Genomic DNA, 23,662 nt, shown 5'->3' with positions numbered 1-23,662 from the left:
TTTGGTTTTGAAGCTTAGGAAGAAAAGCTGTCGTCTGTTCTCTTTTTAATTTTGTCTGGATTTGTTCATACTTTTATTGCAACAGATCACCATGTAGTCCTTTCGTCTTGTTTCAGCAGACACAACCTCTGCCCTACCCTGTGTATTTACCTGACCTATTCCACGTCACCCTCATGCAGAAAGTACTTTTCCTAACTACCAGGTGATGAATGATTACAAGCACTTGATTACTGGCATGTAGACTTTGAAAACATTTGAAGGGAAAAAAAATAGTATATACATTTTTCCACATTATGGTTAATATAAAACAGGATTTGTTTTGCCACTTCCTTTAACATACCCCTTCTTTAGGTGTATTAGAAGAGTTTGAAAATGTTACACCCCCCAATGGTTTCTCCCCCAGTCAGGCAGAAGCTTGAGAATGGCTGTGATCAAAACCCAGGGATGTAAATGCATACCTGTATTGAAGTTGCCATTCTGGCAAAGCTTGCCCTCTAAAATAATACACACTTATTTTCAGACATCCTGCCCGTCACATATGTAGCTTTGTTTTGTATTTTGCATACTTCTGTCTCCAGGGTGAGGTGTCCTGGTTTGTGTCGGTTACTTTTGAGGATGAGTCTGCTTTGGACAGAGGAATGTCTGACAGATTAAATCGTTTCATTCAAAGCCGCTCTGTGAGAATCTTTCTTTGGTCATTCAGCGTCTCCAAGTACAGATAGCATAGTTAGGAGTGGTCTGGTGAAATCTCTAGCCTTCCAGTTAGACAGATCCAGACAAATTCTAGGTTATAATTATCCACAACATTGTTGTGGAAGGCTCTTCTTGGAAAACGGTTTGCGTCAAGGCCTTATACACATGCGCAGACATTCAACATGGTTTTGCAACATCCTGTCATTTGATGTTGTTAAGACATCTGTCATTTTATAAAGTAATTCCTGAATTATCAGACAGTTTATTTAAATGTTTACATATTCACTAAACTGTTATTGTATATCATACTGTAAGAAAATATGCAACCATACATATACATGGAATGGACCAAGTTTAATATTTTTGTCATGTTATAAGACTGGCCCACATCAATTCAATCCATTTCAAGCTCTCTAGCTTAGATTTGTTGTTTTTTTTAAATGGCCCACAAACCTTTGGCTCTGTTATCACTGCTAAGGCAGTATACCCAAAGGTGCTGAATATTGCATTGGTGTTTGATACCCTCTTGTGGACAATAGATAACCCAGGTTTGCATTTGCATCTACCTATGTGGCCTATGAAAAACAATAGAGTTGACATGAATGGTAGTATTTTTACATGGGAGTTATTATATTTTTTCGCTTGCACAAGAACATTTCGAGAGCACAGCAGATGCTTTGTAGTTACTTTATCATGCAAAATAAAAACTGCCTATGTCCTCTTAGGGGCTTTGAGTTTCTGAAGCACATGTTCACGTTTCTCGTGCAGATGTCACTGTGGGATAATTATATCAGTTAATATCTTGTTTGTCTTTATCTGCCACCTACAATGATACCCCTACATATCACACCTGGCTAAAAGAAAAATAATATATATTTATATGTTACCAAAGGTTCACCCTCCCACTCCAACTTCTCTCAGCTGAAAACCTTCTGCAAAGGAATACAGTCACTGCAGCTTCTACTGGACAGTGGTGGGTAAAGTCCAGAGAGAAGGGAGATAATTAACTTGACTAACTTGTACACCTTCACACCTCTGTATCACTCAGTGGTGGTCTTGTCAGTAAAGGAGGTGAAGAGCGCATGTCTACAAACAGAAGCTGTCTTCAAAGACAGGAACACAGCCTTGGGCATACACACCTATTCAGCACACCAATGAATCACACTAACAGCACACTGGACCGCAAGGTAAAAAATATGTCACGTTTTATGCTTAGATAGCTCATGATGTCTGTAATGGAAATGAAAAGTTATTTGTTTCAGTGGCTGCAGGATAAGACCTGGTTTCTTGTACCACTTTGCAATTGTTAAAATTGTTATAATGCCTCAGTGTAAATAGAATGATTTTTTTAAAATGGCAAATGTCTGTATTGCGGTAATGAAGACATCATTAGTATTCAAAGTAAATACTAATTCCATTTGTGTGGTTGTGGAACATAAGATACAAGGCCATTCATCCATCAAAACATAATATCTTTGGCAATTCCACGCAAAACTCACGCCAACTAAATACAATGGCATTGATTGTGTTAGCGTTATGGATGTGACAGTTTTAAATTGATTGGGAAAAAATATTGTAACAGTTGCTCATCTGACCGCTGTCCTGCAGCTGCCCCAGTTTAACTTTCTCTTTTGTTTGTTTTCAAGTAAATTATTATTGGAAGCATATCTCAACCTGAGCAATTGTCTAAACCTACCGGTCCCGTCTCAGTTGAGGGAGTTCTGAGAACTGTGTGATTGTGTAATTTAGGATCCTTGCCAGGATGAAGAAAGGACGGAGCAGCCTGCTGAAGGAGGCAGGCAGTCTCCCACTGCAAAGCCCCAGCCAGGGTTTGACATGATCTACCGGATTGAGGATGTCCCACCTTGGTATCTCTGTGCTCTTCTTGGCCTACAGGTATTTACACTCATGTGTGGATGCTGTTCCTCTGTATGATTTGTCCGGCGTGTTGTGATTGGTAGCGCTGTGTCTCTGTGTGCTCCAGCACTACTTGACATGCTTCAGTGGAACCATAGCCGTGCCCTTTCTGCTGGCGGAGGCCATGTGTGTTGGGCGAGACCAGTCCACAGTCAGCGCACTGGTGGGAACCATCTTCACCTGTGTGGGAATTACCACCCTCATTCAGACCACTTTTGGTGTCAGGTGAAAGCACAACCTGTCTTTTTTTGTGTGTGTCAGTCCGGTTTTATGTCAGTCTGTTGTGTGTGTGTATGTGTCTGTGTCTGTGTTTATAAATGAAGAATTATTGAGGTAGAAAGAATTGAATTTGTCACCCTCAGGCTTCCGTTGTTCCAGGCCAGTGCACTTGCCTTTCTCATCCCTGCTCAGGCCATTCTGAAGCTGGATAGATGGACTTGTCCTCCTGAGGGTACAGTTTGGTCCATATCCCATCCACTTTTTTGAGATTAGAAATAAATGGAGCACAATTAATAGCTTAGCTTTCGTAAAATCACAGTACTGCCATCTTGCTGACTTGCTGATAATTTCACAGAGGAGATTTATGGGAATTGGACTCTGCCTCTCAACACCGCCCACGTCTGGCACCCCCGGATCAGAGAGGTAATCACGGTCATATATATATATTATATATCTAATATATACAGTACCCTCCAGAATTATTGGCACTTCTGCTAAAGTTGACTAAAAACCAGTAAAAAATAATCTGTTGGTGATTTATTGTAATCTCACAATAAAAAAAAATTAAGAAAAATCCAACCTTGAAGGGAAGCAAATTTATTTTGAGAAAAAGGAAAGTCTCACAAAAACACTTCGCTTACAATTATTGGCACCCTGCTTGTAATACTGTAATACCTTCTTAAGCCTCCCTTTGCCAATAAAACATAAAAATCATAATATTCTCCTATGACACCCCATAAAGTTGGAGAATACAAAGCAAAGGATTTAAGACTGTTTGTCTTTACAAAATCTCCCCAGATCGTCCAGATTCCTAGGTCTACACTTGTGCATTCTCCTTTTTGACTCACCCCACTGTTTTTCTATGGAGTTTAGATCAGGGGACTGAGATGTCCGAAGCTTGATTTTGTGTTCAGCTTGTTTTCCACCCGGCACGAAGTTTAATTCCTTATTTTGCACGTTTAATTCCTTATTTTGCACGTTTAATTTTTAAACAATGCGCCCAGGGGTGTGGCAATTAACAACTTAGGGAGTGGCTTAGCGCATTGTCTAAAAATCGCTATTGCACCTGGTCAGAAGTCTATGGCGAGTTGTTTATATGTTATTTTAAGAGCGCATTGTCAACAGTCATATTGGCGGGTGCACCTATCATCCATGAACGCACACCAGCCACGTCCAAGCAAAACATTACAAATTGCACGATTACAATAGGAAACATAATTAGAATAAAGATATTACGAAATACTGTACATCTCATGATGAGTAGTTATTCACCATCATTTGCAAATTGGTAATGACGGTTAAAAGTGACTAGGGGAGAGGCGAGAGACACGTATGGAGCACAGCTGAAGACGCACTGTCATGAGATATAAGCAACTCCTCTGCAGGATAAATGCTGTTTTATTTAGTCATTTGAGCAATATTGCTTTTTCCATCCTATGTTTTCAACCCATTGTCAGTCAATAGTGAAAGTAACTGCATATAACTGTCTTGTCGTTGACTGACACCATGGTGAAGTTAGTTTCACTTTGCCAATGAGTTCAAATAATAGAGGAGTGCAAATGCGTGAAGGCTATGCTAGGTTTTAGTAAAGCATGGTTTAGTGGAATGACCATTCCATACGGTCTCGCAAGCAGCCTCCTTCAAATGCGCCATTAAATGTCAAAATACCGATGCATTTATTTGACATCACGCTTTGCGCCGTTAAAAGGAATGACAGATGTCATTCTCATTGGTTTAAATGATGTTACGCCCCAAACACACCCATGACTGATTAAAAAACCTAGGAACACCTTGTTGCGCCATGCACTCGACGTTTGATAACGAAAACCCTCCCAATGTGGACTGGACACATCCTACTAAATTTGAATACGTTTTTGACGAGTGACGATGCGCTTTTGACTGTCATGATAGGGCCCCTAAAGTGTTTCTAGTCGAAGAGCGCAATTTTTATTTCATCTGACAATAGACCACACTTCCGTTTCATCTGACAATAGACCACACACGTTTTTTTTCATGGTGAGATTACAATAAATCACCAACACATTATTTTTTATACGGGCTTTTAGTCAACTTTAGCAGAGGTGGCAATAATTCTGGAGGGTATATAAATACACTACCATTCAAAAGCTAGTTTTGGCCAAAGCTAGTTTTGGCCATTAAAACAACACTAAATAATAAAGAAATATGATGTGTTGACACCATTAATCAATAAAATTACTATTGTAGAAGGAACAGCTTATTTCTCATGCAATATCTACGTACATAAGTGTACAGTGGCCCATTATCAGCAACCATCCATCCATCCATCCTATGTTCCAGTGGCACATTCTGAATGCTGATCTGAGTTTATAATTTTAAAAGATCTTAACTGATCATTAGAAAACCCTTGCAATTATGCAGTCCTGATTAAAGAAGCACTGAAGCACAATTAAAGGCATGAAATGGCCAGAAACTGAATTTTCTTCTGAAAAGTGTTCTTCTGTGTCATTAAGTATTCATGTTCTGACAAAGGAAATAAGAGGACACAACTGAGTAAGAGGACAAATACAGAAACAGACACCTCACTCAACTGGCAGTTTCACTAGTGCCCACGAAACACCAGTGGTAACTTCAACAGAAGAGGTGTCTTGAATGATGGATTTCTAGACAGAAAACGGCATATCTTAGGCTGGCCAATAAAAATAAAAGATTAAGATGGCCAAAAGAACACACACAGGCGACAGAGGAAGACTGGAACAAGATGTTATGAACATATGGCGCATTCAGACACAACAGTTTTAAGAACACAGTTCTACTACTAACTGGGGAGGGTACCCTATAGAACTATCGTAAAAGCACCAATTACCGGCTGTTTTCATGTAATACTTCAAAATAACATTTGATAAATGAACCTTACATTTTTCAGTAGCCATAGGTGTGTAGATTTGAACAAAATCTGGTTTGGTTTTTAACGGGGCTTTTACTTCCTGAAATATCCAATTTTGTTTACCACACTCAGAGGTTAGTGCTGGGCTGGTGGGTGCCTATTTCCGACCTTTCTCACGGCACAACGGTTAGACCTAGAGTTCTCATTGCCATTTGTACACTCAGCCTTACAACACTGTTCTTCAAATCACGGTAAAATGTAATTTTGGTACATAGCTTTAGATACACTTATGGTGTGGGTGCTTGACACATACACGTAAGAGGTCGGAAATACGGGACGGTCGGTAATAGGTGACATTCTGATACACAGTTCCTAGGGCTTTTTTTTCTGTTTGCATTCGCAAACAGTAGGAACTCTGAGATGACTTAAAGGAGAAATCTGGCCGATTTTTACATGGCTCTTGGATCACTAGACGTCGCCTAGTACTGAAAAAAAACAACAACCATAATTGGTGTTATTGAACTGGAGTAGCTGCAGCTTATGGCCATAGCTCCCAGTGAGCTACAATGCTAGATCTGAGGGCATCATCTAAACCTGCCTTTTTGCCTGTCAGACTCAAAATATCATTAAAAAATCTGTGCAACATGAACAGGGCCCTTACACGTTTTCAACTCATTAACTGTGAAGAAACCGTTTGAATCCAAAGTTTGTACTGTCACATACCTCAGTTTCCATCAGTCCTTTCCAGGAAAGCCCAAACGAGCTCATGCCAGTGTTGCAATGAAAACTTATTTCCCCTCCAAAATAGGTAATTGAGCACTGTAATGGTTATGACCATATTAATGACTATGTAACTACATGGAAACGGTCCAAATGATACCTGGACTTGCACGTTACTGAAAGCTAGCTCTATTCTCGCTGAGGAATTCAGCTGTTGCAGGAAAAGGTAAACAGAGTAATGTGCAGATGTGACAGTACAAACTTTGAATTTAAACGGTTTCTTCATAACTAATGAGTAGAAAATGCATTGTTTTGTCACGTAAGGACCCTGTTCATGTTGCACAGACCTTTTAATGACATTTTGAGTCTGTTAAGAGGCAAAAAGGCACGTTTAGATTATGCCCCCAGACCTAGCATTGTAGCTCACTGGGAGCACTGGCCATTACTCCAGTTCAGTAGCACCGATTTTGGTCGTGTCGTTTCCTATCGACAGTACTCGGTGACGTCTAGTGATCACGATCCATGAAAAAAAACGCTGGATTTCTCCTTTACCACACGTTAGTAGCCCAATTGTTACATGATTGTAAATGGATAGCATTGCTATTTAGTTACTACGTTTACTGAATTTTATTTAAAAACTAGAAGCTCATGGTTTCAGGAAGTATTAGAAAAATGTGTGGCAATAGTCAGCCTCTGCAGCCTTCTCTTGCAGTTATTTTGTTAAGCAAATTTAAACAGGCTGAATTATTTTTATAGACCTTTTAAAAATGGTGCTTCTGCTGCCTTGGCCAAATTGGCATGTACATCAGTCAAGGTTCCTATGCACAGGGAAAAGACCCTACCCCAAGGTAGGATCTCAAATAGTTATAGGAACTGCAGTCAGAGGAACTCAATAATCTCCAGTTCCATCCTGTCCGAATGTGTGAAGGAAGGGATTATAGGAACTGCAAAAAGCCCCTACAGTATGAAAGGGCCTAAAGAAATCTAAGTTGCAGGGATGGATTACTGCTAGGGCCTACCGGTCAGGGGGCCCTGAAGCCCAAGCCTTTGCATGGAATCATTGCCTCAATATCAACAAATCAGGATGTAGGCTATAAATCTGATTGAATTTAGTATTGGCCATCCCCAAAATGACCACAATACAGGAAATCACATCAAACAAATTAAAACATTTTTGTTTTAAAACACAAAACACACACACACACACACACACACACACACACACACACACATATATGCGACAATTAGTGGGGGGGCCCTTAATACATCTGGGCCCAGGGGCCCGAAAGTTCATAATCCGTCCATGCTAAGTTGAACAGATCAGAAAGAAGAATGTTCATGGGACATCAAACAGATGCTGCAGGAGTGTTTGACTCCATCTGGTGCAAGGAATGTGATGGTCTGAATGTGTTATGTGCTTTGGTAATAGTAAAAATTAGGAATTTGTACAGGATAAAAGGAATCTTGAAGAAAGAAGGCTGGAACTCCAGTTTGCAATGCCATGCCACACACCCTTTGGACAGTGCCTGATAGAATCCAGTTTCCTCCAAAAAGAGGACAGTGACCCAAAGCAAAGCTCCAACTCATGCAAAGAACCATGTGGGGAAGAAGCAGTTAGCTGGTAATCTGACTATAATGGAGTGGGATAGAAAAGTGAGCCCCAAACTTTTGAACAGCAGTGTATACATTGGTCTTCACCGAGACAGCCTTGGCACTGAATGTGAATTTAAGGTACAGTATGTATGTAATACATAATACATACATACATGGTATGGATGATGTCTGGTAGACAAGAGGTTTACTTTTAACACTTTCTCTTTGGTGTGGGATCTGCAGATTCAGGGCGCCATCATCGTGTCAAGTTTGGTTGAGGTTGTGATTGGTTTCCTGGGGCTCCCAGGCTTGCTGCTGAACGCCATTGGTCCCCTGACAGTCACCCCTACCATCTCCCTCATCGGCCTGTCTGTCTTCCACACCGCAGGGGACAGGGCAGGGAGCCACTGGGGTCTGTCCGCGCTGTAGGTTGACCCTCTCTTCTGTTCTGCTCTGCTAGAATATCTTCTGTTTTCTTCAGCTCTCCTCTTTCCTTCTTATTTCTCTCCTTCTTCACTTCACTTCCTCAATTCTCTCTGGTCCTTTCTTTGATATTTTGTCTCTTATGTTCAACAACTCAAGTATCCATCTATTGTATACTTTTCTGTTCCCACCTCAACTTGTAGCCTTGATGAAAGACTTGTATCATATTGATAATACTTTTAATTGTATAATTATGATAAATGTTTCATATTGATGTTAATACTCAAATAGATCCTATAGCACTTTAATCCAAGTCCTGTAATTTAGTCCAATTATGTGTGATATTCTTCAAGGTGTATCTTCCTGATAGTGCTGTTTGCCCAGTACTGGAGAAACTGGTCTATACCCATACCAACCTACAGCAGGGAGAAAGGCTGCACTACAACCAAATTCCAGATATTCAAGATGTTTCCGGTCAGAACCAGTGCACACTCATGACATATCTCAAGATTCTTGTCACACACTTCTACATAACTTACATATTAAGTAAGGGATAATGTATAGAACGCCGGTCATTACTGGCAAATTAAGTCCCGACAGGGCGAACCGGACCCCGACGCGCAGTGGAGGGGTCTTGTTCCGCCCTGAAGGGACTTATTTTCCCAGTAATGACCGGCGTTCTATACATTATCCCGCTTATTACACGGCTACTTGCCAAAACGAAATAATAAACTCCCCAAGATATGACTTTAGCCTACATAGCCTAGCCTATTTGTTACCGTTCATCGTGGCATTTGCTGAGAAACAAATAGTTCGCATCAACACACGCTGAATTTGAATCAAACATTCTTTAGAACACAGCTGATCAACCGTCTGCTTTCACTTTTGAATGAAGTTCCAGTTCTTTTGTAGTGATATGAAAGACGTATCAGAAGCACAAAACCCATTGCCATTGACAGCGGTAATTATATTGTAACGTTCTGTGCCAATGAAGAGACCGTTTATCATAACCGGGTTTAATGTTGACTGTTGTCGGCCACAGTCACGCCACAAGAACAAGTTTTACACTCACGTATAGGAGCCCAACTCACACACCTCATCGTAATTTTCCTTACTGTTTTCCCCCCAAAACTACACACATTACCCCCGGAAGGGGGCGGTACCCCAACCCTGGCCCAGGTAACAGAGCCCATCATAACCATATACACATTAGAACTTAGACCACTACTTTTAGGAACTTAAGACACGCTACAATATGTTTGCAGCGGTAATTACATGAATATATTTTACCGTAGAACTTTGGGAAATCCCATTCAAGCCAATGGAGCGTTCTACTTGTCTTGTGAAGAGCCGTGTAATAATTACTGAATATGTAGTAGACTAGTGTGGCAGTTAAACTGGGAGACTAGCTATAGTCTATAGACTTTAGTTGTTTTCTAGCATATGGTGTTACATATTATGCATGCATGTTTATCTGGATGAATTGTTTCTGTACTTTTGTCAGGACCTTTTCCTGTTTCATGTACTACTGAAAATAGGGTCACACTGTACAATGATGGTGCACTATTTAGCATCAGTTAAGCATTAACCAATGATGGTGCACTATTTAGCATCAGTTAAGCATTAACCAATGATGGTGCACTATTTAGCATCAGTTAAGCATTAACAACCACTTAATTAATCATTATTATGTTTCCAACATTACTTAAGGATTAACAAATGCGTTTTTCCTCATTAATAGAGTTGTGTGTTTTCCTTTCTTATAAATTATGAATTCCCTTTTCCTACATAGTTTAATCTAGGGTATGATTAATATGTGCAAGTAGTAAATTAATACATAATTCCATGTGTGTGTATACTGAACTCATGATGAATTAATTATTAACTCATGATGAATTCATAAGGTACAACTCATAATTCTTAATGTTTACATACTGAACACATGATGAATTCATAATGAACTGGAGATTATGTCGATGTCACTTCAGGTGAATCGGTAAGTAATGGTGATTTCATGATCAATTATTCATGTGTTCACATTAGGTAATAATAAACTATTGAACAAATGCATATTACTAGTGAAGTTATGCTAAGTAATCATGACAAAATGAGTATCATTATGTGACTTTAGTTTGGGGTACACAAAAGCGGTAAGTAAAGGTGAATTCATGATGAATTCATCATGTGTTCACACACAGGCCTCTCCATTGCAACATCGGGGAAAGAGCCTACACAGGGCCTGAGAAGGAGATTTATTCATTGCACACAGTACTGTCTACCACCTAGCAAACAGTAGGCCTATATGTATGAAGTCTGAATAACATTGAATTGGCAATGAAATAAGTGAAGTATTCACCCAAAGTCACATTAACATAATCTTTAGTTCATTAGGAAGGAACTATATTTTAGTGAAGTACTACTTGCACATATTAATTGTACACAGATGTAGCTGATTAGGAAATTGGGAATTCCTAATTTATAACTAAATAAAACACACTGATAAACCCTAGTAAATAAGAATGTATTCAGAAAAAGCATATGTATCCATTATTTGTTAATCTTGAAGTAATGTTTTAGAAATAAATAATGATTAATTACCGCTAAGTGTGTGCTAATTCTTAACTAATGCTTAACTAATGCTAAATTGTGGCTATTATTGTAAAGTATTACCACACATTTTGCACTTTACCACAAACCCAAAAGCTTAATCGTTTTTCACCCCTATCATAAATGCTCAGATTTTTTTATATAGATATTGGCTTTCCTTCTAGTGTTAGTCATCTGTTTTTGACCTAATCTATAGACTAGACTTTGACTGCTCTTACAGTGGCTATTAAAAAGACAGTTAGAAGAGTTATGTTAGTTCAAAGGTGTCAAATAGACTAACGATAACGACATGAAGAACGATATCATTGGGGTCACTTTATGATTATAAATAGTTGTTATTATAGTTATAGTTCTGAATGTGAATGGCCCTTTAGAGGTATATCAAACTTGCAGAAATTACATAGTTTATCTTGACACAGGATAAAATAAGTATAGAGGTTTTTTTTTTATTCAACATTAGGGCGGACCCTTGCTTTGTGCCCTGTTTAGATCATCATAGCCATCATGGTGGTTTGGCTGATATGTTACATCCTCACCCTGACTGACCTTCTTCCATCGGACCCGAACGACTACGGTTTTAAGGCTCGGACTGATGCCCGTGGAGAGATCATGTCTCAGGCCCCCTGGTTTCGCATACCCTACCCATGTGAGGAGCAAATTATTTAAAGCCTGACCATATCACTATGCTATTCCACTACATTAGTCAGTACTGACCAAAGGAACCACACTGTTGTATCACTTCAAACCAGACAAATCAACATCTGAATATGCAGTAGCATACTTGTGATGAGATAGATCTTTTTAATATTTTAAGGGAAGTGTCAACATTGCCATTTCTGTAATTGTGCTTCCTTGTGATTTCTAGGCCAATGGGGCTTGCCCACGGTGACAGTTGCAGGGGTGCTGGGCATGTTCAGTGCCACCCTAGCTGGCATCGTCGAGTCAATCGGTGATTATTACGCTTGTGCCCGCCTCTCGGGGGCACCCCCACCCCCTATTCACGCCATCAACAGGTCAGAACTTAATCTAAATGTTAAGCGAGCTTGAACAAGTCAGGGTGAGATAAAGTAATGTGCTATTGCGGTCATGCTTACCTCATTACAGGGGGATCTTCACTGAAGGCATATGCTGCATCATAGCAGGTCTGCTGGGCACAGGAAATGGCTCGACCTCTTCTAGTCCAAACATCGGAGTGTTGGGCATTACTAAGGTAGCCATATTAATGACAGGAGGTTATAAAGATAATCTACAATAATAGTATCTTAGTCTAGTTAATGACTGTGATAAAGCTAGTGTATTTTTCAACAGTGGAGCTATAGTCACATGTGAAGGTATAAACAGAGCTTGGGATATGTATCTCTCAGGGGCTTAACTTATCAGTGATGAAAGGTTGTGTCAGATGAAAGGCCATTGAGATAATATTTAGTCCTATCAGTCCTGAGAGCTCTCACGTGTTAGATTGCATCCTTTGCCTTGTTTACTTGCCCTATTTGGTATGCCATATAGACATGGAATTTGAAACACAGCTTGTGTGACAAATAAAAAAAAACTTGTGTGTAATTTTACAAAAGAGTATATTCTCTTACATGGCCTGTTCCTTTAAATAGGTTGGCAGCAGAAGAGTGGTCCAGTACGGTGCCATTATTATGTTCATTCTCGGAACAGTGGGAAAGTTCACAGCCCTGTTCGCCTCTCTGCCGGACCCCATTCTTGGTGGCATGTTCTGTACCCTTTTCGGTGAGGATGTGACATCCTTCACATGGCATGTGGTCATCAACTGCATTACACAACATGCCCACTAGGTTGCAGTATTGAGATGATAAAGCATTTTGTTATGGTGACATTTTGGAAGTGGTTAGATCCCATTTCGGTGCATATGTACTGTATGTTTATGTATACCCAGATATCCAGTACCCTGACTGTGTGTTTTGCTTTGTCCAGGAATGATAACAGCTGTGGGACTGTCAAACCTGCAGAATGTGGATCTCAACTCCTCCAGGAATCTCTTTGTTCTCGGTTTCTCCATGTTCTCAGGACTCATGCTGCCCAATTACCTGGACACACATCCAGGAAGCATCCAAACAGGTAATTCACTGTTAACAGATAAAATTATGTAATGGAGTACATTTATTTTATTATTTGATCATGAAACTATGCTTCTTCGTGAAGCTGTTCTTTAAGGGACTGTATTGTAGCTTTTGAAGGCATAGTTGTTTTGTTTTCCATTAAACACACCTTCTGTTAATATATATATATATATATATATATATATATATATATAGTTAAGAACATAATTATCATACCCCTGGCAAATATTGATTTAATGCTGACACTGTCACTTGCCAAAAGTTTGTAAGACAATGTAGGAGAAACATGGAATTGGAAGCGTTTTCATCTTTTTTTATGAAAAATAGCAAGTCCAAAAATATTCATACCCTTTTTAAGTAATAACACTAAAGCGAGAGGCTACACTGAGATTCTGGAGAAAAAGATCACACAGTGTGCCAAGAGACCTGCCCCAATAGGCATCATTGGACCATTAAACCATACAATGATCCAAAACATACAGCCAAACAAGGCAAGAAATGATTAACATAGAACAATGTCAACATTTTAGAGTGGCCCAGGCAGAGTCCAGACCTCAATCAGTCAAAAAAGGCCAAAGTGATGGCAAATAATCTTTCAATCGCCTCAAAACCTGGATTGCTGTTAAAAAGGTGTGGTCTAGATTAACATGGGTTCCCAAACTCCATCAATGTGGGCCTCCCCTCTGAAAACAGTGACACCTCGGCCCCCCCCACCGACAATTATTTGAAAATTAATGATATTCACTTCAGTTAAGCCACTTAAATCGGTGCTACACTATGCTATGCAATGCAATGAGTTTTCATCATATTTTCGACGTTTGGCTTTGTTGCCCATATTAGGCTCGTGCAGCGATAAAATGTGACAAATCTGTTAGCTATCGGAACGTCACATATTGCCGTTATGTAGCCTATGTCCAACCTCTTACGTGTATGTGTCACTTATTCATTTCTATACAAACCAAGCTGTCGGATTCCTAAAGAAACGCAAGTACCCACACCATAAGTGTATCTAAATTAGCTATGTACCAAAAAATACATTTTACCGTGACTCGAAGAGCTGTAAACAGTGTTGTAAGGCTGCTGAGCTCAAGCTCCAAGTTACCGTTCACTGGTAACTTGCAGCTAGCTCGGCTGGCGGCACTGTTGCTAAATTACATTATGAAGTTTGGCACAATACATTCTCACTCAGGATAGGGATCAATAATACTTTCCACTATCCCAAAGATTTAGTATAGGCTACATCTCTTCTATGATTTATTTCGATTTTATAATGTTGACAATTACATAATCATTGAAAAAAAAACATAGATAGTTCTAACATGAAATAAACGTTTTTCCTTCTTTTTTGAATCAACCTTCCGCGCCTCCCCTCAAATCATTTGGCGCCCCCCAGGGGAGGCGCGCCTCACAGTTTGGGAACCTCTGGTCTAGAATCATTGTGGAGACATGGAGAGGCTTGGTAGGTATTATAAGAACCATTTTGAGAGCTTTGAAGACAAATAAAGATGTTTCCATTGAGCATTTAAAAAGGGTATGAATAATTTTGGAAAAGCCATTTTTCGTAAAAATTTAAAAAAAGATAAAAAACTATCTTTTTTTTATTCCATGTTTCTACCACATAGGGCCCTATCATGACCGTCTAAAGCGCATTGTCTCTCGTCAAAAGCTTATTCAAATTTAGTAGGATGTCCAGTCCACATTGGGAGTGTTTTCGTTAAACGTTGAGCGCATTGCGCAACAAGGTGTTCCTAGGTTTCTTAATCAGTCATGGGGGTGTGTTTGGGGCGTAACATCATTTAAACCAATGAGAATGACATCTGTCATTCCCTTTAAGGCGCGATGTAAAAGAATGCATCGGTATTTTGACAGTCAACGGCGCATTTGAAGGAGTCTGCTTGCAAGATCATATGGAATAGTCATTCCACTAAACCATGCTTTACTAAAACCTAGCATAGCCTTCACGCATTTGCACTCGTCTATTATTTTAACTCATTGGCAAAGTGAAACTAACTTCGCCATGGTGTGTCAGTCAACGACAAGACAGTTATGGGCCCTATCATGACATTCTAAAGTGCATCGTCACTCGTCAAAAGTCTATTCACATTTAGTAGGATGTCCAGTTCACATTGGGAGGGGTCTTGTTATCAAACGTGGAGCGTATGGCGCAACAAGGTGTTCCTAGGTTTTTTAATCAGTCATATGGGTGTGTTTGGGGCGTAACATCATTTTAAACCAATGAGAATGACATCTGTCATTTCCTTTAACGGCGCAACGCGCGATATGTCGAGACCGTATGGAATAGTCATTCTTAAACCATGCTTTACTAAAACCTAGCATAGCCTTCATGCATTTGCACTTGTCTATTATTTGAACTCATTGGCAAAGTGAAACTAACTTCACCAAGGAGTCAGTCAATGACAAGACAGTTAAATGTCATATGTTACTTTCACTATTGACTGACAATGGGTTACCACCGAAAACATAGGCTGGAAAAAGCAACACTTACCCTAATGTTGCTCAAATGACTGAATAAAACAAAATTTATCCTGCAGAGGAGTTGCTTATATCTAGTGACAGTGCGACTTCAGCTGTGCTCCATACTTGTCTCTTGCCTCTCCCCTAATCACTTTTAACCTTCATTACCAATTTGCAAATGATGGTGAATATCTACTCATCATGAGATGTACAGTATTTCGTAATATCTTTATTCTAATTATGTTTCCCATTGCAATCGTGCAATTTGTAATGTTTTGCATGGATGTGCGCTGGTGTGCGTTCATGGATGATAGAAGGATGGTGCGTTGTGCACCCGTCAATATGACTGTTGACAATGCGCTCTTAAAATAGCATACCGGTATAAACAACTCGCCATAGACTTCTGACCCAGTGTACAATAGCGATTTTTAGACAATGCGCCAGGCCACTCCCTAAGTTGTTAATTGCCACACCCCTGGGCGCATTGTTTAAAAATAAACATGCAAAAAAAGGAATTAAACTTTCCGCCGGTGGAAAACAAGTTTTACGCCATGCGCCAGGGTGCAAAATACAGCCCATAGTCTTACAAACTTTTGGCATGTGGCAGCATCATTTTCGGTCAGAACAAACAAATTCGTCAAGAGAAAATCAACATTACATCAATATTTGCCAGGGGTATAAATAATTTAGTTTTTAACTGTATATATATATATAGACAAGACATTACATGAACTTTAGATTAAATTCTGACTGAGAGCAACCTATTGACTTATGTACTCATGTACTGTTAATGTGCTTTCTTTCTTTCTTAGGTGTTCCTGAACTAGACCAAATCTTCACTGTTTTATTGACAACAGAGATGTTTGTTGGAGGTTTCCTTGCATTTGTATTGGACAACACCATTCCAGGTATGTTGCACAAAATAACTTGACCATGAAGGTACTCTTTTTTTGTGAAGCTGCTTTAAGGCACTGTTTTTTGTATGTTTTCTTTTCCATTACAACATCTAACAATTTAAACAGCTGAAGCGAAACGAGACATGGTACAGATGTATTCATTTGTGTCTTAAACAGGGACGAAGAAGGAGCGTGGACTGTTGGACTGGAAGTCTGAAAGCGACTCCAACGGGAGCTCAGTCGACTCGTCCACCTACGACTTCCCCATCGGCATGAGCTGCGTACGGCGCCTGGACTGCCTGCGCCGCATGCCCATCTGCCCCAGCTTCCGAGGCTTTGGCTGGCTCAAGCGCAAGGCCAGGGCGCAGAGGACGGAGGACCTCAGCAATGATGAGGTGGCAGAGGCAGATTACCCTGTAAAAGTAACGTCCACTAAAGTATAACCTCACCTATCCCCTGTAAAACTTTTCATACATTCTTTTTTATAGGTAACTGAAGTTTGCCCAGATTTTTGATAAACTGTATAGTATTATCAATAATGTCTTATTTATCAATCTTTAAAAGTGAGTAAATAAGTTCATTATATTGTTTGTATACAGTGTATGTATGGGTATTTTTAGTTGTGATTGCACGGTTTGCCCTGGGCCCACTGCCAACCTGGGGTAATTGAAGTTCATTGTACGGGTCCAAGTCATGTTGTCCCAACTAATCTCTGGGACAGCTGGACCAGATTGGATGTCATTAATCCTCACGAGACATGTCTTATTTTATACAGTATTAAATAAACAACAACAGGCCTACAATGGCACAGAATGATAGTTGGCGATAGTTGGCTGCACTCACCTACCAAGTGCTGTCTGCTAGATTTTTATTGTCTGTTGTGAAAAGGACTCTATTTTAATGCACAACCTACTTTTGTTAATGTAAAAACAGTATGTATACTTGGTTCAGGTCTTAATTCAGACTAGAACGGGCACACACAAACATCATACATTTCTGCCTATATTTCATTATTATGTAATCTACCATTTTTATACTATATTTCACAATTGGAGAATAAATTCACAAAGGGAATTCATCATGTATTTCTTATTTATTTCTTAAGTGTACAAAATTCTAATTCAAGTGATCAGTGTTGTTAGTTATGCAGCATTTTAAGAGGTGAAAGCTATAACATAGGCATGGAATATAGTACAAAGGTGCAATTTGTCTGTATTAGGAGAGAAAAAATCAAATATAACATTTCAGATGCACATACTAATATTGTCACTGTGTACGAAAGAATAACAATCAACAGTAAGTGTCCACTATTTACAAATATTATTATGAATACAAAGAAATTGTAATATACGTGACTATTTAAGCCATCTTTACCATGAACTGAAAAATATTATTGAATAGTAGCTTAGTGTTCCATGGAATCCAATGTAGATAGCACAGTACATCCGGTGTAGCTCTGTATGTATCAAGGACTGATTTAAGAAGGGGCATGTTGCAGTGGTCAACTACAACTGATCAATCATAGCAACTCTGATCCCCTGACATTAATTTGAGAGATTCTGTATCAAAACAATGACATTATATAAATATCTTAGTGACATATAAGTTATAATTAAGAAAAACACTCCCAGTAAACAATGGTGAGAATGAGAGATAGTCTTTTTGACCCCAACCACTCGACCTCCACCCCACCCCCCACAAAAAAGAAAGTCCACATTGCCCAATTTCAACAATTACATATCAACCCACATAAACACCATATACAAAAATATAATAACTCTTAAGTCACTCAATTCTTACTGTAAGGTTAGTTCAAGGAAGTGCAGATATTTGTTTGGAACATCTACTGTACAGACCACAAGTGAGCACCACACCATCTGTCACTTACACAACCACAGAAATCATTTCAACCATTGCCACTGAAACATGCTAGTCTGGGTAAGCATGACAACCTTTTTACACCTTTAACAACGTCCTCTTCACCGACACATTCTTCAACCAAGTAGGAAGTCAAACTCTTGTCTACTCATGTCTTCTTTTTTCCTGTTGCGTGCTCTTAGTGTGTGTCTATGTATCAATTCGTAACAATCCTGTTCAGAGGTAGACTGTTACATGTACAGTACATTCACTTCCTTTAGGTTCAGCGACATCCTGTTTTCAAGTAGAGATCATCCTCTCCAACACAGTGGGACAGAACATCTGCAACCAGTGTGGGAAAGCACTTTATGTCAATGGTCACCATTGTCACCATCCTTCGTTTGTTTTTCAGTATTTTAGTTTCACTTAACATTACACTGATTCAGCACATTTCTATTTTCTGTTTCATTTACTCATCCATCATGTAACTGTTCAAGATGATTCCTAATAATTCCCAATTTGCTTTTATCAAACAATATTTTAGATGTTTACAAGTTCAGTCTTGCAGATATGGAGGAGAAGACGAATAATATGAACTCACCAAATTGAAAGATGTGCCCACATCTAAAATTCTTCAGATTTGACATAAAACGCTTCCATTATTGGTTACACATACTCCATCCCACACAGCACATGGTAAATCTCTATAAGCAGCTTATAGGAGCCTCAACACCCAGTCCTCCAGACACGTCCAGATGACCACCTCAGGGCCCTGGGTGGGGCAGCACCTGTGCATGCGACTGCAGGTAGGGCAGACAGTTGGGGGTGTATACGGTCGGGAAGGAGAATGGCATAGCACTGGGCAGCGGGGACATGACGGCGCTGGGCATTGACTGCTGGGGCAGCAGCACCTCCACATACTGGCACGTCTCGGGGTCGAACAGCATCTTGCGCTGTGGCTGCGGGGGAACGTCCACGTAGAAGCACCTCCCGGTCTCAGGGTCCATCAGGAGATGGCGAGGTGGAGGAGCCGCCTGACCCCCTGCCATCATCTCAGGGTAGAGCGCACCAGCGCTGCTGCGTCGGCCCTCAGACGTCAGTACTGGGACGAGTTTCTGGGTGCCGCACAGGTAAGGCTGAGCTTCGGGAGAGGGCCTTTTCGCCTCACCATTGACACCCCGGGTATCTACATTTCCAAACTGCTTGGGGGAACCCTTCTGTCTCTGACGAGTATCTGTGTAGCAATTCATGGCTGGTTGTTGGCCATCCTCTGAGACATGCTTCACCAGAGGATTGGGCCCAGTGGATGACATGGGCTGAGCTGACGTCTGGAGTATCACAGGACCCTGCACAAAGCTCACATGTGGGGACATCGATGGGTAGCTCAGAGGATTGGCATTGTAGTAGTACGTGGGCAAGACCTGGGCATGGGGGGTGATGGCTGCGGTGAGCATGCAAGCAGGAGTGCCCTGGGGCTGGGGTAGCACAGATGTATAACACTGCGATGCTGCTGCGAAGCCATGCATAGGCACCGTCTGTGGCTGTAAGTGCTCTTCGGAAAGACCATTCCCTCTATCAAGTGGCTCTTGCCTGTGGTCTGACACCTCTCCATCAGTCAGCAGCTTGTCATAAGGTTCCGGTAAGGCTTGCGGAGGCCTCTCCGCCTGATCAGTGTGTTTACATTTTGAGTTGTCACTCTGAGCGTCAAGTTTGCTCAAGCTACCGCTGTTGTTCATTCCTTCCATGGCGCTGGACTCGAGACAGCTGCTGGCAGCGGACAGACTGTTGGGACTAACCTTTGTAAATCCCGTGTCACGCTTATTCAGGCCTCCTCGGGGGCTGTTGTGTTGAGAGTTTATATCCCTCGTCTTCTCCGCCTGCACAGGTGGTGATGCCTTGGCTTTCTTCCCCAGCTGTTTGTCTCCAGACCCGAACATGTTGCCTTTATCACCTGTTCTCTTGCACAATGGTGTGGCCGATTTTAGAACACTGAAGCTTTCTTCAAGTCCCTGCAGTGCATCGCCAGGCCCTCGAAAGGAGAGGTTATATGTGTTTTTCACCAGACTTCTCACATCCCTGACCACATGAACTGGTGCAATTCCTTTTAATTTGTCGTGTGTACTCACATTGCCAAATTGCACTGGTACCTTCATGTCCCCTCTTTCTACAAGCGGCTCCTTTCCAGCCCCTGTCGTGCTCTCAGGAGTCAAAGCCTGATTACTTTCATCTGAACTTATCTCCAGATCTGAGAGAAGGCCAGGCAACTTCTGTGGGCTTGCCGGCATTTCTACATTGCCAGACTGTTTGTCTTTCCTAATATCTTTCTCCCATGCCTTGGGTGTTGGCAGTTGGTTCTTGACGTGTTGTTGTTTATGGTTCCCCTTCCCCACGCAGCATTCCTCGGGTGTGGCTTTCAGGCAGGCCTGGGAGCCTGTGGACCTGCTTAGCGCTGCACTCGTGTTCCAGGCTCTGCCCTTTGCTGAGTCACAGGATAGCTTCTCCCCCGGGCTCCAGCAAGCCAGCCGCGCTGCCTCGTCTCTGGGGCTTGCCTTCTCTGCTTTCTGACTGTCCATAACAGAGGTTATTTCTGGGCTGTCATCCTGAAACTCGGCCCATCCGGGTCCGTAGTGGAAGGGGTTGAATCTGTGCTTGGTGACAGGTTTCTGTTGGGTTTTTGCGTTGACGCTGATGTGTTCTTTGATTGAGCCGGTTGGAGCCTTCAGTGGGGGGCTGTGTGAGGGCACCATTTGCTGTGAGGGTGCACTTGATCTTGGGCTCATTTTTGTGATGGGTTCGGTGGAGATTCCCTTGGTAGATGGCAGCTGATAATTATCATGGTCATTCATGGTTTGTACCTTGACAGTGGCAAAAGCACTCTCCTGCACCTCGGTGTTACGGACCCCCTGCTCATGTTGCATCTTCTTCGACAAGACATTCTTTATCAGACAGGAAGCCATTTTGGTTCGGCTGGAAGTCTCATCCAGCGACAGCGACTTCTGCAACCTCTGTTTGCGTTCAGCCTGAACTGACCTCTGCTCGGGCCCATGTGACTCCTGATGAAAGGCTGCCGGCGTGCTGTGCTGACGCTGGAAGATGTCCCGTAGACGACTGGGTGCCGGAGGGGCCTCCTGGGGCTCGTTGTGGTTTTCGTTGGCGTTCGACTCTGTCACGTCCTTCCTCTTAAGCTGAATCTGTCTCTTGGGGACTGTCTTCATGCTGCCTCTCTGCACCTCTTCGTGAGTTTCCAGGGCCACATCAATGCACTCGACACTGCTGGCCTCAGAACACGCAGATGTGTTGTGATTGCTCAGCGAAAAAGCCATTGGCAGCTTGAAGGAAAGCTGGTCTTCTGTCCAGCCATTGAAAGTGCTCTCTATGTAAGGCTGAGAGGCAGACCTGCACGTGAGGTTGTAAACATCCAAGTACTTTGCATCGGGACTGGAGAATGTCTTCGCTGGCAGGTTACTGAGAGTCTTGACCTCACTGTCAGTCTCGCTGCCCTTCGTGCCCATGTTGCTCTGTCCACTGCTCTGCTGTGTGGCGCTGAAGTCTTTCCTAGAGCTGCCGGCGAGTTTCTGTGGGAGCACTCTAGACCTCCAGGCGACTTGCCCGCTCTGCTTTTGCCACCTCCGCAATTCAGGAGGACTGTGCGGTTGGTGTTGCTGCGCGGTTGCGAGGATACACTCAGAATAACAGTGCGGCGGGATTCCTGACCTGCGTGCACTGGCTGTGAGTGTCGAGATGCAGCTTGCAGACGCTTTTCTATTTCTGTCCCTGACTGACAGTCCAGCCTGCTCCACTCCGCAACTGGCTACCGTGTCCTGACCCTCCCCCACCCCAGCCAGGCCCTCCTCCATAGGCTGGCTTCGGTGGTACAGTCTGCTCCCCTCAGCCATATTGTTGCCAGCCACCTCTGCAAGACATGGCCCCTGTTTCGGGGGCACCTCTGTTGGCACGGTGCCACTGATTTCCCTCGCCCCGTCCCGGTTGTATTGATTTCCCTTGGGTGTGATCAAAATAGTGTTGAAATTGGACTGAGGAGGCAGAATGCCGAATCCTGCCTCGGTGTTGGTGTTGGTGTCGGTATGGGTGGTCATGCTGACTTTAACTATATCTCTCAATAGGAAATTGATTCTTGGGGATTGAGAGGGCTTTGACAGAAATACTTTAGCTGTTTGAAAAGCTTTGATGGTGGACTCATGTGCTGTTTTTCTCAAAGTCTCAGGGTCATATGAGGAGGGCACCGAAAATGACTTGTTTGAAATGTGTGGATCACTGGCCATTGGTGATATAGCAGATGAGTCAATCTCATGTACAGGACCAGGAAGTACACGACTTTTACTGTCGAGCTCTTGTACATGATGGAAAAGTACAGCAGTTTTACTGTCAATCTCTTGTACAGGTGCAGGAGGTACATCAGTTTTACTGTCAATCTTTTGTACAGGTGCAGGAAGTACATCAGTTTTACTGTCAATCTCTTGTACAGGTGCAGGAAGTACAGCAGTTTTACTGTCAATCTTTTGTACAGGTGCAGGAAGTACATCAGTTTTACTGTCAATCTCTTGTACAGGTGCAGGAAGTACATCCGTTTTACTGTCAATCTCTTGTACAGGTGCTGGAAGTACATCAGTTTTACTGTCAATCTCTTGTACAGGTGCAGGAAGTACAGCAGTTTTACTGTCGAACTCTTGTACAGGTGCAGGAATCCTGACTTCTAGGAGATTTACAGTGCTTATGATGGGGGTGTATATTTTTTCCTCTGGAGTCTCATCATCGTCACTTAGAAAACAGACAGCAGTGCAGTATGAACTGCATGTGTCATCCATAATACTGTCAATATCACCATCTTCTTCCTCTGTCATCGGACAAGGAGATTGGATGGCATCCTCAAAAATGTCACAGGGAGATGACCTCTCTGACATGGCACTGGTTAAGCAGGTTCACTGATGTTTCAGGAACGTTTGGTCAGTGCGGGAGGATTTGAGATCAGCAACTGAAGCCACTCAGTCTATTACTGGCACAGTGTTATCTCTGGCAGGAACCCTAATAATCAGGGGACTTTTCAAGACTGCAGAGCAAGAGAGAGAGAAAGAGAGAGGGGGAGTGAGAGAGTGAAAGAAAGAAGGTGAATACTTTTAAATTACAGTACATGGCTGAAATAACATGAATCGTTTTAGTTATTATTTCAGTTTTTTTTACAATCAATAAAAAGCATAATAATATTGGTTTCTTTGTTTTGTCATGGGTCATTACTTTAACCCTAGATTAGAAACTGAGTATGCATACAAAATTAAGTGATATTCCATATT

The 23,662-nt window shown here is 41.7% G+C and overlaps 2 protein-coding genes across 3 annotated transcripts; one reads left to right on the top strand and one right to left on the bottom strand.

Annotated features, from left to right (window-relative positions):
* Positions 1 to 136: 136 nt before the first annotated feature.
* Positions 137 to 17,574, top strand: slc23a1 (solute carrier family 23 member 1). Of its 2 annotated transcripts, none has more exons than XM_042092270.1 (14): positions 137 to 1,666; positions 2,443 to 2,589; positions 2,678 to 2,835; positions 2,973 to 3,061; positions 3,185 to 3,252; positions 8,252 to 8,433; positions 8,785 to 8,905; positions 11,528 to 11,684; positions 11,904 to 12,051; positions 12,143 to 12,248; positions 12,646 to 12,775; positions 12,980 to 13,123; positions 16,413 to 16,508; positions 16,674 to 17,574. In XM_042092270.1, exons 2-14 carry the CDS (start codon positions 2,530 to 2,532, stop codon positions 16,937 to 16,939), a joined length of 1,725 nt encoding a protein of 574 aa, XP_041948204.1. In that variant the 5' UTR covers positions 137 to 1,666; positions 2,443 to 2,529; the 3' UTR covers positions 16,940 to 17,574. The 2 variants fall into 2 exon arrangements, with proteins under 2 accessions (XP_041948204.1, XP_041948203.1); XM_042092269.1 differs by lacking the exon at positions 137 to 1,666 and adding an exon at positions 1,685 to 1,880.
* prob1 (proline-rich basic protein 1) lies at positions 17,571 to 22,571 on the bottom strand. The gene is made up of 2 exons (XM_042092268.1): positions 18,955 to 22,571; positions 17,571 to 18,695 (listed from the first exon to the last, which is right to left on the bottom strand). Exon 1 carries the CDS (start codon positions 22,448 to 22,450, stop codon positions 19,118 to 19,120), a length of 3,333 nt encoding a protein of 1,110 aa, XP_041948202.1. The 5' UTR covers positions 22,451 to 22,571; the 3' UTR covers positions 17,571 to 18,695; positions 18,955 to 19,117.
* Positions 22,572 to 23,662: the final 1,091 nt, after the last annotated feature.

Source organism: Alosa sapidissima, chromosome 5 (assembly GCF_018492685.1).
Source record: "Alosa sapidissima isolate fAloSap1 chromosome 5, fAloSap1.pri, whole genome shotgun sequence".
Lineage (NCBI taxonomy): Eukaryota > Metazoa > Chordata > Actinopteri > Clupeiformes > Clupeidae > Alosa > Alosa sapidissima.
The sequence above is the reverse complement of the archived record's forward strand: the minus strand, read 5'-3'. Positions and strand labels throughout refer to the sequence as shown.

What these genes read in the sequence shown, in the direction of transcription:
- prob1 (XM_042092268.1), bottom strand. Translation starts at nt 22,450, where the DNA reads ATGACCACCCATACCGACACCAACACCAACACCGAGGCAGGATTCGGC.
- slc23a1 (XM_042092269.1), top strand. Translation starts at nt 1,776, where the DNA reads ATGTCTACAAACAGAAGCTGTCTTCAAAGACAGGAACACAGCCTTGGG. An exon ending in GGCACCCCCGGATCAGAGAG is followed by an intron (nt 3,253 to 8,251) that starts GTAATCACGGTC and finishes TGGGATCTGCAG; the next exon opens with ATTCAGGGCGCCATCATCGT. An exon ending in ATTGGACAACACCATTCCAG is followed by an intron (nt 16,509 to 16,673) that starts GTATGTTGCACA and finishes TGTCTTAAACAG; the next exon opens with GGACGAAGAAGGAGCGTGGA.